This window comes from Drosophila albomicans, chromosome 2R (assembly GCF_009650485.2).
Source record: "Drosophila albomicans strain 15112-1751.03 chromosome 2R, ASM965048v2, whole genome shotgun sequence".
Lineage (NCBI taxonomy): Eukaryota > Metazoa > Arthropoda > Insecta > Diptera > Drosophilidae > Drosophila > Drosophila albomicans.
Window position 1 is genome coordinate 25,286,463 of NC_047631.2, and position 13,269 is coordinate 25,299,731.

The following is a 13,269-nucleotide window of genomic DNA, read 5'->3' on the forward strand; positions in this document are numbered from 1 at the left end:
ACTAAGCATCGTTCAGAAACAACTATTGTCGAAGCTAGTGTCCCTAAGTGTAATTAATTAATCTTCAGTTGCAAATATATTTAAGTTTTCTTTAGCATTCGTAGCAATCATTTGAAGGCATGTCGATCTAATAGTTATTGATTATACTTTTTGTTTAATTACTTTTTATTTCTGGCTTCTTTCTGTTTTGCACCCCCCAAAAACTGTTTTTCCGCCAAACTGAGCTGCATTCTGAACTTAACTTATTTTAAACACCAACTCTTAATGTGATAAATAAAAAACTTAAAGCTGTATACCAAACCACTGCAACAACAAAACAGAACAGCAACAAGAACACAAGTCTCAAAAAGAAATATTCCGAAATCCAAAATTTTAACATTACGATAATCTCAAAAACTTCAACTTGGATTTCGGAATACTTCTCAACTACATTAAAATCTCAGGTAGTGATTCATTTACACCACGTAACATTTATCAGAGCAGCGCATTTATTTAGCAGCCTATATGATCTCGATATCTATTCGCATTATTTATATATATAGCAATGCATTAAAATATAATCTCGTGTACTATTCAATATATATAAACATATCTCTATTATTCTTTGGCTTATTTGTGTCTTAATTCCTGCTAATAGGTATCACGGAAGCGGCAGAGGAGGATCACGACGTCCTAATTATAATAACACTAGTCGTCGTCTTGTCCCTAATCTGTCTCCTATGCACACTCTGTCACTCCAGAAGAAAACGTAGAAATCATGTCCGTCAATTGGGTTTACATCGGAATGCGCATTACGATTCGCAGACGAGTGCTACAGGTAAGCGAGGGGAGGAACAAGAGTTGTGGCTGATTATCATTTTTGAGTTACATTATTTTTTGCTTTAGGTTTTCTTTAAGTTGATTTTTTGTGCCTTTGTTTTTTGTTGAGGTAATTTTGGTTTTATATTATAATGTATTTTGAATAACTTTATAATTCTTTCTACATCATCTTTATCACAGCTGGTCTTAGCTCTAGTCGGCGGCATTTGCAGAGCGGTGGAGCGAGCATTGCCGGAAGCCTGCACGGCATCAATAGTGGCACCTTGATCATTCCGCCTGCCCCTCTTCCACCCACCAGCGTGCCACCGCCACCTCACATTTGTATAGCCGGTGTGGATATGGTGCATGGTCTAATGTCCAACGATGAGGATGACGACGATGATGACGACGACCTCGAGCTGGATGAGGAGGATCAACTGGCTGCGGATATATTTATAAACGATGTGCATTTCGACGAGGATAATATCGATCATGTAAACCAAATGGCAAATGTTTAACTATGTTTTTGTTTCGGTTTTTAAGCATTTTTATCGTTAGTTTCTGTTGTAGAGCGCTTTAGGTTAAGCCGTGTCCTTGCCCAAAGGGGACACTTAAATGCATAAATGCAAAGTGCGAACTGCAAAAACTGTGTGCAGCTAACTGGTTGGAGTAGTTCAATGTTTACAAAACTACAATCAGCACAGCAAATCACAAAAGTAAGCAGAGTAGTGGAAAATGAAGATAAAGATGATGATGAGAATGAAGTTGAAGTTGAAGTTGAAGTGGAGGATGATGATGAACAAGAAGATAAATTCAAAAGTTAACAATACCTAAAAGACGAAAAATTATGCAAAAGTGCGAATTGATTAAGATATAAATTTAATAAGCTATAGACAAGGCGCAAAACGTAAACGTAATAAACAACAAAAAATAAGTACAGTAGGGCGATAAACATTGTAGTAGCGATAAACGATGAAATGATGAATCGATTAAACGATAACAACAATGACGACAGGCAACAAATAATAATTACATTTAAATATACATACATGCATACATAACTATATTATACACATAGCGACTACGTATGACAGATAAAGGTAAAAAATAAAATAAATAAATGAAAAGAAGATAAACCACAAGGCTTGATGAGAGGAGACGGATCGATGAAGACAGACAGACGTAGATGATGACAAAGACGAAGACGAAGATGAAGATGAAGATGATGAAAAACCAAGCGGCGATTATGTGTCAGCATTTTCTTAGCCACAGGTGACCGCAAAAAGTTGTTGATTTTTATATTTGATACGAGTAATATTTAGGTGAAGCATAAATTGAATTAATTATACAACAATACCAAAAACATTCACAAATAAATTCAAATTGCAAACGAGCAAAAAATATGAACAATTTGCTTATAATAATGGGCATAAAACAATAACATAAATAAATACCTATATTACTATACCTATAAAAAACCTTAACAGCCGCAAATAAACTTTTATTTACACATTTTTTTACAATAAGCAAGACACAAACACATACATACATACACACCATACACACACATAGCAATAACTGAAGTTAAAGCAAGTTTATAAATTGAAGTTTTTAACTAAAAGAAATAAGAAACGAAAACAAAAGAGAAAAAATCAACAAATACATTACAAACAAAAAATAATGCATAAATAAAATGAAGAATTAGTGACTATCAAACCTGTATCTTCCAGCAAAAGTTAAACGCAAAATTCTTAAATCGAGAGATCTGTATAAATAAAAACGAATAAATAAATTAATTCATACAAATAACTAAAATCTAGTAGCGCCATTCGACGGGAGCTGCTAATTTCCAAAATAAATTCAAAAGATTTTTGTCTATTTAAGCACATTTTTATAGACATTTAATGAGCGAATGTTGCAGCTACATTAAGATACAACAAATATTTATAAAAATGTACACGCTAAAGAGAACGATAATAAAAACTTTTACAGTAAATTAAAATCCAAAAATTAATACTGATTAGAAAATAAAAAACATAAAACATTTGTGCCAAGTTAAGAGAATCAATTAGTTGTATTATTTCTCTTCCATTTTGTTTAAATTAAGTTCATGTATTCCGTTACTATTTACCACACTATATTCTAAGAAAATGTAATTATGTTAACTATTATCCATTATTTCATGTTAAGTTTTAGTTATTTCTAATAACAATAATACAAGCAGAGAAATTTGACAAAACAAAAAGAAAAAATAAAATAAAATTATTGGTTTCATAGCGCTCGTACGTTTTGCATAAAAATATTAAATTAAAATATAAAAACAAAAACATTAAGAAAAATGCTTAAATAATGAGGAAAATTAAAAACAAGTTTAACGTAAAGAAAAATCATTAATAATAACAAAAAAAAAAAACAAGTATGTAGGTGTTTAATAAAATATAACATATAAATAAAATCAAATACATTGAACAAGTAAAACGTTGTTAAATTGTTGCAAAATGCATAAAGATCAACTAATTCATAAGAAATAAAAAAACAAAAACAAATTATTTTTAAATATTTGCAAAAAAATACAAATGAAATGCATATTTAGTTTAAGTGTATAAATTTTGTTGTTGTATGACATTAAAGTGAACCCAATTAAATTAGTTAATTAAAAAAAAATTGAATTTGTGTTCTAGCAATAAAAATGAAAAGTAAACTAAAAACCAAAACCAAAAAAAAATCAAAAAACTATTTACTAAACAAACAAAAATTAAATAAAATAAAAAACAATGTTCAAGAAACACACGGAAACAATTCCCCATAAAATGTTCTAAGCGTTTACTAAAAACACAACGTTAATTTAAACAAGCAAGTGTTAAATTTACAATTAAATCTAATAAATAAGCAAAGCAAACAAAACAAACAAAAGTTATGCTAAACAATATGTAAAGCCTAAAACCAAAATGAAACCAAAACCAAAAATCCAAAAACCGAGCGCATGCATTGGCATAGAACGTGGCGCTTTAGCAAAAAAAAGATAGTTGACTAAAAGGCAAAATTTTAAAAATTGAACAAAAACACCTACAAAAACAATTCCATGTTAACATTAAATATAAATAAAGGTAATTAAATAAATGAATACTAAACCAAATTGCAATATCGTGGATTTGTGTACACCCTTTTTCTCTTTATACTGAAGATATTTTATTATACGATTACAATAGCATTGACAAAGTAGAAAGATGTTATATGATTTAAGCTGTTACGAAGCCAAACGAAATTTCTCCAACATCTTATTGATGGCGTCAGTGTCGCCGTCAACCTTGGCCTTCTCCTGTTCCAATATCTTATCGAAAGTCGTCTGTTTGGTGCCGACCAAATAAAAATCTTCATCAGCTATAGTAACACTTCCATCGGCATCGGGGGCTTTACCCTCATAGATGTCCAGAGCTTTGAAATCGAAGACTGTAGGCGTAAGATCAGCAGGGTACTCAAAAATGTATCCTAATGGTATAAACTCACCCATGCTCTTGATAAGTTGTCCCTCGGTATCCGTAAAATTAAACTGAAACGTATTCACTACAGTACGTTTGCTTGGATCCGAATCCTTTAGTTTATTGCGTATTTTCTCGATTATTTCATCGCTTTTCATGTTGACACCGAGAGATGGAAAACAAGATACAACTGAATGGCTTGAGTTGAGCTGCTTGACTAATTCAGACGTGGACACCAATTGAAACGTCGACTGCGGATTAGAGCAGACGCTCTCTCAACATGGTTTTGCATAATTCTTAATTAAAGTCAATTTGTTTGATAGATACATGATTGACCATATTGATGCAGGGCATGTGAAAATCCAAAGCAACCTCAGGCTGAATAACGCACAATCCAAACAGTAAAAGCAGTGAGAATGATCAGTTTTACCTAATGTGAATGCAAATGCATCAATAACTTCTAATGGAAATATTCAAATTTTACCGGCACAATCGACTAAGATCTAATGATCTAAAATGTCTAAATTATTTTAGAACAATGATCTAAAGTTCTAAAGTGCTCACATGAAGTTAACTGCTTGCTGCTAATTCTGTTCGCCTGGTAGTTCAGCTGGTGATTCGACTGGTTTTCGGTGTTTAGCTCTGCTTGCAGCCATCTTCTTTTACGCTGGCGTATGTGTGTGTGAACACTAGACTGTGTTTGTGCGTATGCGATAGAGTGTGTTTGCCTTTGTGATAGTGTGCGTGTTTGCAGTTGCACTTCGCTCGGCTCAGTTGAAAACAGCTGATACGGCAACTGAGATACCAGGCGAACAGAAATCAGCAGACAGTAAATGTTCTGCTGTCAATGCATTGGAAATGCGTGTTTAAGAATTCCACCGATAAGTTTTATTGCTTTGTTTTGTGCTGGCGTTAGATTTGAATATTTTAGCTGTTTTATTCAAATTCAAATTGCACATATTTAGTGTTAGATATAAATACGACAACGCCGGAAGAGTTCGGGGTGTTAAAATTATATTTATTGATAGGTAAAAAGTCAGAACTACTAAATATAACTTAGTATGCAGGTAATTGATAAAATCTAACATAATCTATGGCTTCCATAGTTTGAGCAGACCATCTTCGCTGTAGCTGGCCAGAAGATTTTGATGTGGATGATGTGTCAAACCAATGACGTCCTTTTCGTGAACCTGAAAACGAAAGGAAATTTGAAAAACCAAACAAAATGGGATATAAAATAAAATTTACATTTAAAGTACGCTCCAGTTTGCCGGATGAGACCGAGAAGCAATAGAGCACCTGATCTTCGCCAGCACAGTAAATGAATTCTCCTCTGGGCGAAAGTGTGGCTGAGATAAATGCGCCTCCTTCGCGCTTACCCGATGAGAACGATCGCACAATCTGTCCCTGCATGTTCATGATGACAACTGTGTTCGATCTGTTGCAGACAATAAAGTGTTCGGGATTCTTGGGTAATATTAAGACTGTGTTAACGGCTAATTCGTTGCCCAGCGGTTTATAGGTAGCCACGCATTCTGTGGTCTTCAACGACCAGACTTTGACGGTGCCGTCTGAAGATGCGCTCAGAATACTGTGTCCATCCGGTGTAAAAGTAGTCTCGTTAACAAAAGATGTGTGTCCCTTAAACTCCTTCAGCATTTTGCCCGATTTGAGGCCATGTAATCGTACTGTGTAATCAAATGATGCGCTTAGCACTTGGCTGTTGTCACGGGAGAACTGAAGACAGGTGATGCCTTTGGTGTGTGCCTTTTCAAACTTGCGCAGACATTGACCAGTGATGATCCGCCAGACTTTGATTTGACCATCTTGTGCACCTGATGCCACCATTTCAGAGTCGCGTGAGAAATTCAATGCGAGCACAGCCTGTTCCATCATCATAAATTGATCCTGAGCCTGGTACTTCAAATCCTTACGCACTTTGCCTGTGGTAAAATTCCAAACTTCCAAAAAGCCATCCACACTGCCTGTGATCAGATACTGTCCATCTGGTGAGAACTGTGCGCACTCTACGTGCGACTTTTCGCCGAATTTGATCTGCCGGAATAGTTGCGTTGGATACATTTCCTCCTCTTGATCCTTCATGGCTGCTTTGCCTCGGAACAAATCGATGGTGGTGCCGGGTGGCAGCAAACCTTGATGTTGCTGCCATTTGAGTGCCTGACCAAGCAATGCGAGCAGCCTAGACGACGGTACCACATGCACTTCACCACTCAGCTCCTGGGCAATGGCTGTGCGACGCTTCTCTTTGCTGCTGCCTTCCGCATATGCCTCGCGTGGATCGAAATACGCACGTTGCAACATGTTTTCTACGCAAATAAATTGATTTAGTACTATTATATATTGTTAGTACATCGTCGTACTCACCCAAGTGTATGTAACGCTCTGGTTCGTGTTGTTTTAACATGCTCATGGGATCCGTTTGACGAAGCAGAGAACGTGCAGCGCCCAATTCACGTAGCTCTATTAGTTCCAGTACGATTTGTTCATACAAATTGAGTAGTTTCTTATCTGGTAGCTTAAGCGATTGTGTTACTTTAAGCACTGTGTCCCAGTGTCCATTCGAAATGTCCTGAACGAAGCCATCAACGCTGTCCACTGTATTGAGTGAGACGCCAGTTTCCTCCTGCAAATGAGTTTGCTTTATTTTTATACTTGCACTGATATCTTTCAGCTTACCTGTAAAGTTTGTAGCGTCTTTAGCAGATTGGACTCCTTCAGATATTGTTGGATTAACCGAATAACGCTGCAACAAAAATCAATGTTTATTAATAAACGAGCCGGGGAAAACACATGTATTAAAATCTATTTAAGCATGGAAAACTGTGACCCATAGAATACTTACTCGGCAGATTCGATTTCAATAGACATGTTGCGCTAATATGCACTATTAATTGTCTTTAATAATTATTAATTAAACAAATTTTCTAATTTATTTATTGTTTTCTTCACAAAACGCGTCTTCTGCAGCTGGAAAAATATTCCGATATTTTCTTCCATATCGATATATCGATAACACAAAATAATGAAAACATCCAGCAACAGCTGTTTAGTATTCTTCTTCTTCATAGCCGCCACACACTGTCTTTGCATAACAACTAAACCAAAATTCCAAACAGAATTAATTGAATAAAAATGTCAAAAGCAGCCGGTAAACTAAAATCGCTGAAAAAGAATGTGGAACGCGTTACGCATACAACCAAACTAAAGACAAATATACCCGCCGGCATGGCAGCAGCAGGTCCACCACTGGGACCCATGCTGGGCCAGGTGAGCAAAATCACATTGCGCTGAGATTTTCTTAATAAAATTTCTTTCTATTGCAGCGTGCGATTAATATTGCTGCCTTTTGCAAGGACTTCAATACGAAGACTGCGGAAATGAAGGAAGGTGTACCGTTGCCCTGCCGCATTTCCATGAACAGCGATCGCAGCTATGATCTCGCCATCCATCATCCGCCGGCAACGTTTTTCTTAAAGCAGGCAGCGGGAATTCAGCGTGGAACGATGACACCTGGTCGTGAAGTTGCTGGCAAGATAACGCTAAAGCATTTGTACGAAATTGCAGCGATTAAGATACAAGATCCGCCAAATGCCTTGCTTACAATGCAGGTGAGTCTACCCAAATATTCAATTTCTATTTTGGTTTCAAAACTTTTTTTTTGTTTTAGCAAATGTGTGAAATGCTCATTGGAATTGCACGCACTTGTGGCATTAAAGTGGTACGTGATCTAGATGCCGCGGAATACGCTCAGTTTCTGGAGGAGCGCAAGGTGATTGTCGAGGAGCAGCGCCGTGAACTGCTAGAGAAGCGTGAAGCCAAGATGTTGCGTACCGGTTAAATCTTTCAATGTGGAAACCTTTTTTAATTGTTAATATACATTTATAACTAAGAAGACATCGAGCTAAGTGTTTATTCTATGCTAATGCGCTTGCGATCCTTGGCAGCGTTCTTTTTCCTGCGTTTCTCCAAATGTTTATTCAGCTTGCCCGTCTTCTTGAGATGCTCAAATTGTGCCACCAGTTCCTTGGCACGTCGCTCCTCTGAAATGGATTAAATGATTTTTAACAAATGTTTATAAGAATTAGACTACAACTATACTTTTAGTGACATAGTGTGGCTGTCGTCCCTCGGCGTGTGCTTTTTGTATAGCTTTGCGTTCCTTCTCCAATTGTGCTTGCTTCGCATGCCACTTTTTATCCTCTACATTCTTGTTGATCAGTCTTTGCATCGTGTGCTTGATCTTCTGCTTCTCTTCGCCTTCCACATTGTCCAATTGATTCTTTAGCTTATTGACTTCATTGTGCCGAATATTTGTTACGAATTTGTAGTTTTTCTTAAATGTATCAACGTTATAGTTGCCAGATCTTTCATCAAATCTTGGATCACGCAACTCCGTCTCCTTGTTTTTACGCTCCACTCGCTGCTCGGCGCCCAAAAATGGCACCTGACGCTTTGCACTTATTTCGCGAGGTCGATTTTTATTTAGTCGCTTAAGTTCACTCTTTGCTTTCGGCTGCTTTCTCGTAACGCTCTTGCTGCCTAGCACTGCCTCCTTGTATACTTTAGCGCCCAGCTCCTCCTTCAGCTGCATAATCTCCTCGAGAGTCATTCCCTTGAGATCCTCGCGAATTGCACTCTGCAAAAATAAATTGCTGAAATTATCTTTCGTCTTAACGTTGCCGCAGTTGTTTTACCTGTGTCTCTTCATCTCCGCTTGCTTCGTGTTCAGATACATCAGAAGAATCACTTGAGGACGACATTATTATCAGAAAATTCAAATAAATCTTAGCTTTATTTAATTTTCACGTGTTTTGTTTTGATTCTGTTTGGGTTCGATAAACGATATAATGTGATAGAGTGCTTGTCGATAAACAGACTTCTAGAAAGTGGCAACACACAATCATCTTGCATATTTTCTAAATGCGACTGTCTGGCAACTCTGCTCAAGTTTCAATATTGTTTGGCGCTCACTTTTGAATTCAAAACCAATTTAAGGAATTTGAAAAGGGGTTAATCACCAAAAGAAACAATAAACTTTCAACAGTTGGTCGCATGTTGACCTCTCATTGCCCTCATATGAAGAAAAACATTGACCTAACTCGAAACACAAACGTCAATGTATTGCTAGTGGGAGGTTAATGGTAACTATAACTTACCTTTTTAGTGTACACACGGTCACGGTGTTGATGGCCACCGCCTGTGTCTCTCTCATAGCGATTTGTTTGCATTGCATTTGTGGCTCAGCGTAGGTGGGTTGGTTCAGTCATCGTCCAGCTTAAAGACAGCAAGAGCTAAAGCATTTAACGGTCGTGTGACTTCCAAGAATACTATGTATCGGGGGATGTGCTGGCACGCGTGTGTACAATTTGATTTGAAAAGTCACTGACAGGACCGTATCTCAGCTGAGGAGCGCCCAAAGGGATCGTTGAACTGAACTATAGAACTATATAAGAAGCTTTCAGAATGCCTTTAAGAAATGTGTTTAATTTTCCTATCTTCTCTTGTATTTAATTTCAAAATATTTATGTTGATGACTCGTAAACGTTGTTGTGATACAATCAACATTTCTTTATATATTAGATTATATTTATTAATATATATTTTTGGCGAGATCAAATACTATAAAGCTGAACTCAGCTATTTGTTTTTATATTTGAAAAGAGTTCTTTGAGGGCACAACCTAGTATAATCTCGCTTATCAGTTCAGTAGTAAGTTGTGCTTTCAGTTCTTAGTGTGTGTTCGCGATTTTAGTGTTTTTTCACGCAGGAGTATTTGGTTTCATCGCGAGACGAGACGGAGCAAAGCGAGTAGAGACAAGCGCCCCACGTTCATTCACCAATTACTCGCGTTTATGTATCCCGCTATTTCGCTGCGTTGTCCTTAATTTCTTAGAAAGCGTTTAAACATCTAATGAAAGCATTTGGCCTACGATTTTTGCTGTCAGTCAATTTAGTTGCGTTTGGCACTTCGCTGCGTGCGGTTCGATTTAGAAACTGAAAGCGGTTGCTTCCCAACGGCTTTCATTCATTGCAGTTTTGGTGGTGGAGGAGTGTAGTTTAGTTTCTTTTAGCCATTATGATGATATGATGTGATCATGGCGAAGATAATATCAACGATTAAGGCGATTCTAACGCGCCTCATCTTCGGTGCTCACAGTTTGCTGGCCATTTGGCAGGTGACCACATTCAAGAAGGATATCATCTATTGGACACTATGTGGACCATTGCTGCTGCTGCTGCTCGAGGGCATCTTCACCATAATGATTAAGAAGACACAGGAATGGCGCTGGTAAGTTGCGTTATATCCTGTCTAATCCCGAAATCCGGGTACTTGGCTTAAAGGCAATGTAAACAAAAGTCCGCTGATGCTGACGTCATGTTCGAGTTTTGATTTTCAATTAAAAGTGAAATCATGTGTTTAATGTGTATGCCCGTGTCCGTAACGTAACGTCTAACCACCCCAAGACACTTCCACAACCACAAAGACCACTCCTCCATGCACACACACACAGACACATACGCTTCGCAGTTGTAGTAAAAACTTTAATGGAATTTCGCTTTTTGCTGGCTAGTCTGTGTCTTTCACTGGTTGTTTACCTTTTGTCGCGGGGCGCATCACTTTGACTTGTTGTTTATTTTGGCCATTCGCGTTTATGCCACCCCTACAGCTTACCTCTAACCCCTCTTTCCCTGTCTTCAAAATTTTGCAGGTTTTGCCCCTCAGTCTTTCTTTACCTCAGCAGCATTGTGCCGGCCATTTGGCTGCTCGAACTGGACAAGATTGAGCGACGTCTGGCAAATAGTTCCTTGCCCCTTATCAATGTCAGCAATGCCACCAACGATAGCAGCAATGCCATCACCACCATCATCGGCAGCAGCTCCAGCAGCAGCAACGTTGCCGGCGTCGGCGTTGGCGGCATCAACGCCATCAACAGCAGCGCCATGGCTCCGGTGGCTGATCTGCTCGATGATGCCGGCATCACATTGCCCGTCATCAATCCCGATACATGGATTACACTCATCGAACAGTTCCTTATGCTTATCCTGATCGTGGGCCGTTGGCTGCTGCCCAAAGGCGACTTGACACGGGATCAGCTCAGCCAATTGTTGTTGGTCTACATTGGCACAGCTGCGGATATAATCGAGTTCTTTGACTCCTACAAAGATGATTCGATTGCACGCATTGATTTCCTGGTCTTCCTCACTCTGGGCATTTGGTCGTGGAGTCTGATGCAATTCACAATTGTGCTGTCTGCCACAAGGGGCAGGCGACCACGAGGCAGTGGCTCTCACCATAAGGAGGAGTAAGTTGGGAAATCTTTGGGATTGAGGCACATTATTTATATGATTTTCCTCTTTTTCAGACACACGGATTGCTGCCAGAATTGCTGTTGCGGCATCGATGTGTGGGGTAAAGTATTACTAGCTAAAGAAGCTTAAAATATAAATTAAAATGTATGAAAACTAATCTCATTTTCCTACAGGAATCGTCCTTAACGTTATACTACAGGATGCACCTTTTCTTACCTTTCGACTGCTGATTATATTCCAGTATAGAATCATCAACTATATGAATGTTTTTTTCACTTGTAAGTGACGATTGAAATATTTCTTCATTATAAAATGATTTAATTTACTTTCTACCCATATCAGGTAAGAACTCCTTGGTTATTATACTCCAATTATATCGCCTATATGTGGTAAATGCAGAGTTTTGGAAGAGTCGCCGAGAGAGTCGCATGGAGAAGGCGCGTCAGTATCAGTCGCGACGTCGGGTTCACGATTCTGATCAGAACAGCATCTATATGATATCTAATGAACGCGGCGGCGATGTCAGAAAGAAGATTAAGAAGTAAGTAATTAAAAAATGTGATTTATAAGGCTTTCATTTATACAAACTTTACACACAGAGCCAAAGATAGAGATCGCGATTTCGTTGAGACCGAGGCCAGCTATAGCAAAAAGAAGAAGGACAAAAAAGACAAGTTAGTAAGATACTTCGCAATATTTAAAATTAGGCTTTTATATATATAAATTCCCTAGAAAAAAGCGAAAGAAAAAGGACACAGGTTATTCCACTGCCAGCTCACAGAATCTGTACTCGACCAAGGGTGGCAAGGACAACAAAAAGGGCAAGAAATCAAAGCGAAACTGCAGCAGCTCTCCCAGCGACTGTGAAATAAATGCCAAGAAACAGAAGCGCGGCAAGAACGCCGACAAGGTTGACAAAAAGTTGGTAACCAAGTGTCCGCATAATGTGTAACATTTCTTATATAAATTGTTGTATTTGTTCTTTAGGAAATCACGAAAAATCGAAGCTGTTGCTGAAGAGTCGACAAGCACGAGCAGCAGCAGCTCTGACTCGAGCAACTCAACGCTGCCCAGCTATGAGGTGATTGATGAGAAGAAGTCGCGACGCCGCAAACATGGTCGCAGCAGCGATTCCAGTTCCAGTGACAGCAGCTCGGACTCCTCGTCATCCTCCTCGTGAACTGCCCGATGTGGCCAATTGTTTATTTTTGTTAATAAGGACCAACGGCATCTTCGTTTGCGGACTCCGCTGCGAATGCAACGTTTGGTTAGCGAAACATTTTTTGTGACAGTCAAACACATTTTTGGCTAAAAGACGCTGGTCAATAGGATAAATTCCTTGGCAACCAGTTGTCGTTTTTTGTGTGACCCCGTGAGTGGTCTAAAGAATTTGTAGATATAAGCAAACATATATTTTCATATGTTTATCTTGAACGAAATTTGAATGTAATAAAGTGGCGCCTTGATTTTCAAAACGAGTTGGCAGCCCTCTCATAGATATCGTTGCTGGCGCTCTCGCAAAAGCTTTTTACACAAAACTTGAGCCTAGCAACGCTGCAGCGACGACAGCGTAAAACTTTTGTTGACACTCGCCAGCTAATCGCATGGGAGTGTGTGCGAGCAGCGTGCGCGTGTGTGTGTATGAGTGAATGAGCCAGAG

At 38.5% G+C, this 13,269-nt stretch overlaps 6 protein-coding genes across 12 annotated transcripts in view; 3 read left to right on the top strand and 3 right to left on the bottom strand.

The window, feature by feature from the left end:
- The window catches only part of LOC117575847 (dorsal-ventral patterning tolloid-like protein 1), a 53,067-nt gene extending 49,544 nt beyond the window's left edge, over window positions 1-3,523 (top strand). For 2 of the 6 annotated variants that reach the window (XR_007955422.1, XM_052007759.1), the window contains exons 12-14: window positions 638-817; window positions 886-928; window positions 1,000-1,218. Coding sequence is in view for 3 of the 6 variants with exons in the window: in XM_052007759.1 (XP_051863719.1) it covers window positions 638-817; window positions 886-896 (191 nt within the window). In the remaining 3 variants the exon portion in view is untranslated. Of the gene's footprint in view, window positions 1-637; window positions 818-885; window positions 929-999 lie in introns of those variants that run through there. The other 4 variants (XM_052007758.1, XM_052007757.1, XR_007955423.1 and 1 more) reach the window with 3 other exon arrangements.
- A 458-nt stretch (window positions 3,524-3,981) lies between these two features.
- On the bottom strand, window positions 3,982-4,500 carry LOC117574622 (uncharacterized). 2 transcript variants are annotated; one of them, XM_034258511.2, is made up of 2 exons: window positions 4,306-4,500; window positions 3,982-4,233 (listed from the first exon to the last, which is right to left on the bottom strand). In XM_034258511.2, exons 1-2 carry the CDS (start codon window positions 4,433-4,435, stop codon window positions 4,046-4,048), a joined length of 318 nt encoding a protein of 105 aa, XP_034114402.1. In that variant the 5' UTR covers window positions 4,436-4,500; the 3' UTR covers window positions 3,982-4,045. The 2 variants fall into 2 exon arrangements, with proteins under 2 accessions (XP_034114402.1, XP_034114401.1); XM_034258510.2 differs by having other exon boundaries at window positions 3,986-4,248; window positions 4,306-4,498.
- A 774-nt stretch (window positions 4,501-5,274) lies between these two features.
- Window positions 5,275-7,288, bottom strand: LOC117575153 (WD40 repeat-containing protein SMU1). Its single transcript, XM_034259256.2, has 5 exons — window positions 7,141-7,288; window positions 6,975-7,041; window positions 6,663-6,921; window positions 5,526-6,604; window positions 5,275-5,467 (listed from the first exon to the last, which is right to left on the bottom strand). The coding sequence occupies exons 1-5, from the start codon at window positions 7,164-7,166 to the stop codon at window positions 5,369-5,371; spliced, it is 1,530 nt and encodes a 509-aa protein (XP_034115147.1). The 5' UTR covers window positions 7,167-7,288; the 3' UTR covers window positions 5,275-5,368.
- A 78-nt stretch (window positions 7,289-7,366) lies between these two features.
- LOC117575155 (39S ribosomal protein L11, mitochondrial) lies at window positions 7,367-8,192 on the top strand. Its single transcript, XM_034259259.2, has 3 exons — window positions 7,367-7,565; window positions 7,622-7,906; window positions 7,966-8,192. The coding sequence occupies exons 1-3, from the start codon at window positions 7,431-7,433 to the stop codon at window positions 8,134-8,136; spliced, it is 591 nt and encodes a 196-aa protein (XP_034115150.1). The 5' UTR covers window positions 7,367-7,430; the 3' UTR covers window positions 8,137-8,192.
- Window positions 8,193-8,204: 12 nt separating this feature from the next.
- Window positions 8,205-9,134, bottom strand: LOC117575154 (ribosomal RNA processing protein 36 homolog). Its single transcript, XM_034259258.2, has 3 exons — window positions 8,993-9,134; window positions 8,397-8,934; window positions 8,205-8,338 (listed from the first exon to the last, which is right to left on the bottom strand). The coding sequence occupies exons 1-3, from the start codon at window positions 9,056-9,058 to the stop codon at window positions 8,208-8,210; spliced, it is 735 nt and encodes a 244-aa protein (XP_034115149.1). The 5' UTR covers window positions 9,059-9,134; the 3' UTR covers window positions 8,205-8,207.
- A 1,259-nt stretch (window positions 9,135-10,393) lies between these two features.
- On the top strand, window positions 10,394-13,092 carry LOC117575121 (transmembrane protein 26). The gene is made up of 8 exons (XM_034259220.2): window positions 10,394-10,587; window positions 11,009-11,602; window positions 11,663-11,709; window positions 11,783-11,887; window positions 11,952-12,150; window positions 12,209-12,283; window positions 12,342-12,530; window positions 12,597-13,092. Exons 1-8 carry the CDS (start codon window positions 10,394-10,396, stop codon window positions 12,787-12,789), a joined length of 1,596 nt encoding a protein of 531 aa, XP_034115111.1. The 3' UTR covers window positions 12,790-13,092.
- Window positions 13,093-13,269: the final 177 nt, after the last annotated feature.